Raw genomic sequence first — 2,613 nt, 5'->3', positions numbered from 1 at the left:
TACCCTGGGGCTCAGAACCTTCACAGGGCCGAGGTCCTCTCCTCCTATTGATGATCGATTTTGCAATCTGGAAGTATTTCTAAGGGCAGAGGACTACCATTGCAAACAGTTCTGACAAGAGTTTGTAGTTGACAGGTAACAAACCTCACTTCCTTTTCTTTTTTCTCGTAGGAAAAATTCTAATTCATCCTCACCTCTGACATATGACCAAGAGCTACTATAAATGATGAAATGTAATCTAAAGTTTTCTATAAAGTGTCTGTGGTAAATATTTAATCAAAATGTTTTAAATTTCATCCAGTAAAACCTTTATCAGATTGTGGAAAAGGAAATACAAAAGCAATCTCATACTCAGTGTGTTTACTCTACGCTTATCTTGACCGTAAGCTCTTACTATTTCTAAGACCTTGAAAAACTTTCCGCCTTTAACCATCACAACTCTCAATAAGGACTTCGTGCGTTCAATTCGCACCATGGTGAAAGATCAAATGCTAAACTCCTAAAAATAGGGGTGCTGTGAGTGAGAGCAACACACAACATTGCGCTGCCAACGCATCTGTGTCTTCGAGGGGGCAGGGGCGCCATGTACACATACAGTAGGAGCTCACATTCAGCAAAACCCAGGAACGACGGATCAGGTGACTTCATACCAGACACTTTCAGCCTGAAGCGAATGACTAGCAGCCCCAGGGCTCCTAACCCCAGTTTGACAACCAAAGCCAACACTTGCAACCCTGGCCAATCCATGCACAACTCGTGCGAAAGGGTTTGACGGATCCAAGAGCTGCTGAGGCTGAGGCTGAGGCTGAGCCCGGGCCCGAGCCCTGGCCTGCGGACTGCGGCTCCCATCGGGAAGGGTGTGTGTGTGTGTGTGGAGAGAGAAAGCTCTGCGACCTGGCAGCCAGGTGCCAGCGCTTCCCGCGTCCGCCGCCGCCGCCGCCGCCGCGGGGCCCAGGGCGTCTCGCTCGTCCCTCCCTTCCCGGCCCGCGTTAGGCACCGAGGGCAGTGAGTGCCCGCCGGGTGACCGACCCCGCACCGCTCGCCGACCTCCGCGCGTCCCGGCCCCGCGGCCCCGGCTCAAGGCCGCCCCCTCGGGTCGGGGCGGACACCGCGGCGGCCACGCGGCGGCAGCGGGCAGGGGGCCGGGCTGCCCGTTCACCCGCCAGCTGTGCGAGCCGAGGCCCGCGGGCCGCCCTCTCAGGCCGCGCGGCGGAGCGCGGGGCGCGGCTGAGGCTAGGCCCTGCGAGCGAGCGAGAGAGCGAGCGAGCGGCCGCGGCGGCGAGAACCGAACACAGCCAGCCAGCCGCGGTCTTCGACCCCACCGGGCGACCGGTGCCCTCCAGCCCGAGCGGCCGCAGCCTCCCCGACTCCCGGTCCCCGTGGCCTCGGCCCCGCCGGCCCGTACCTAGGGAGGTCGTAGACGAGACGTGGTTAACCCCGACGCTCGAGTCGCTAGTCTGTCGCCGGCGCCTCAGCCCCTGCTGCGGCTGCTGCCTTCGCGCTGCCTCGTCCCCCTCCGCCATCTTGTACCGATTTAAAATTAACTCCCCACTGACGTCAAACGCCGCCGCCGCTTTATCAACCTCCCGGGAGCCGGCGGGGCGGCCTGCGGGTCCTAGCGCCGCCCTCTGCTGCGCGGCCCAGCCACGCCCATCCGCGCCGTCGCTCCGCCTCCGCCTCCGCCCCAGCCACCCTGCTCCGCAGCCCTCAAACTTCTAGGAAGAATCGGAGGACCCCTGGTTCCCTCTCTCGGTGCCACACCCCCTTGCTGCAGGGCGGAGAGGGCGTCTGCCGAGAACCAAGTCCCTCCTTTCCCAGTTCTCTTCGCTTCTCTAACGTCGACTCTACACGTGAGGTTACCTTCGCATCCCTCCTCTCCGAGCTTTCCTATGCCCCGCCCTCTTTCCTACGAGGCCAGTGCCTGCCTTCTCTTGATATTTTCTTTGCCCTGCACAGAAAGGATTTCTCTTTCCACCACTATCCTACAATTTGTTTGCATTAGCTCCCCATCGGCTTCTGAGGCTACTTTACCCTCTCAACTATGCATATCAAAAACCAAAACAAAAAAAAAAATCGAAAAACAACGCTCTGATCAGAGAAGGAATTCTAACACATTCTTTCCTAACTGTGATGAACCTTCTTCTGGGGATCCAGTGGCATCAAGTAAAAAGTTCGAGAAACTTTATAACATGTCAACCTGTGGAGGCATCTGTGGAGTACGGTTCCTACTCTCATGAATTTATACTTAAACCACGGCTTCGTGAGAAATTCCTTTTTTCTGGTAAAAGTGGGAGGCTAGGTGTCCAAATGACTGTCTTGTCCCGATGCCTTAAGCCTAAACTTTAATTCCACAAAACCTCTAGAAAAACATTGGTATCATCAAACTTTGGAGGCCATCGTTCCAGAAGGGCGTCTGTTGTACTGTCTGGGGCTTATTGAGTCACCTGTTCTCTATCTTTAGAGACACAGATTGTGAGCTCCTTCTGCACTAACTCTGGGTGCTGGTTCCATGTTTTCTGAACAACCTAGTAAGGTGCTTGCTTGATAGTAGGTTTGCTTGCTTGCTTTTCTTTTTGTTTTCTGGCGGTGGTGGTGGTGGTGGCGGTGGCGGTG

At 56.0% G+C, this 2,613-nt stretch overlaps 1 protein-coding gene and 1 long non-coding RNA gene across 5 annotated transcripts in view; one reads left to right on the top strand and one right to left on the bottom strand.

Moving 5' to 3' along the window:
* The window catches only part of Atl2 (atlastin GTPase 2), a 40,543-nt gene extending 38,913 nt beyond the window's left edge, over positions 1–1,630 (bottom strand). For all 4 annotated transcript variants that reach the window (XM_031355493.1, XM_031355495.1, XM_031355494.1 and 1 more), the window contains exon 1: positions 1,406–1,630. In XM_031355493.1, the coding sequence (XP_031211353.1) occupies positions 1,406–1,523 (118 nt within the window). In that variant the 5' untranslated portion in view covers positions 1,524–1,630. The remainder of the gene's footprint in view (positions 1–1,405) is intronic.
* A 38-nt stretch (positions 1,631–1,668) lies between these two features.
* LOC116079675 overlaps positions 1,669–2,613 on the top strand; it is a 7,018-nt gene continuing 6,073 nt past the window's right edge. Inside the window, exon 1 of the long non-coding RNA XR_004114117.1 lies at positions 1,669–1,850. This is a non-coding gene — a long non-coding RNA (uncharacterized LOC116079675). The remainder of the gene's footprint in view (positions 1,851–2,613) is intronic.

Source organism: Mastomys coucha, unplaced genomic scaffold (genome assembly GCF_008632895.1).
Source record: "Mastomys coucha isolate ucsf_1 unplaced genomic scaffold, UCSF_Mcou_1 pScaffold6, whole genome shotgun sequence".
Taxonomy (NCBI): domain Eukaryota; kingdom Metazoa; phylum Chordata; class Mammalia; order Rodentia; family Muridae; genus Mastomys; species Mastomys coucha.
The sequence above is the reverse complement of the archived record's forward strand: the minus strand, read 5'-3'. Positions and strand labels throughout refer to the sequence as shown.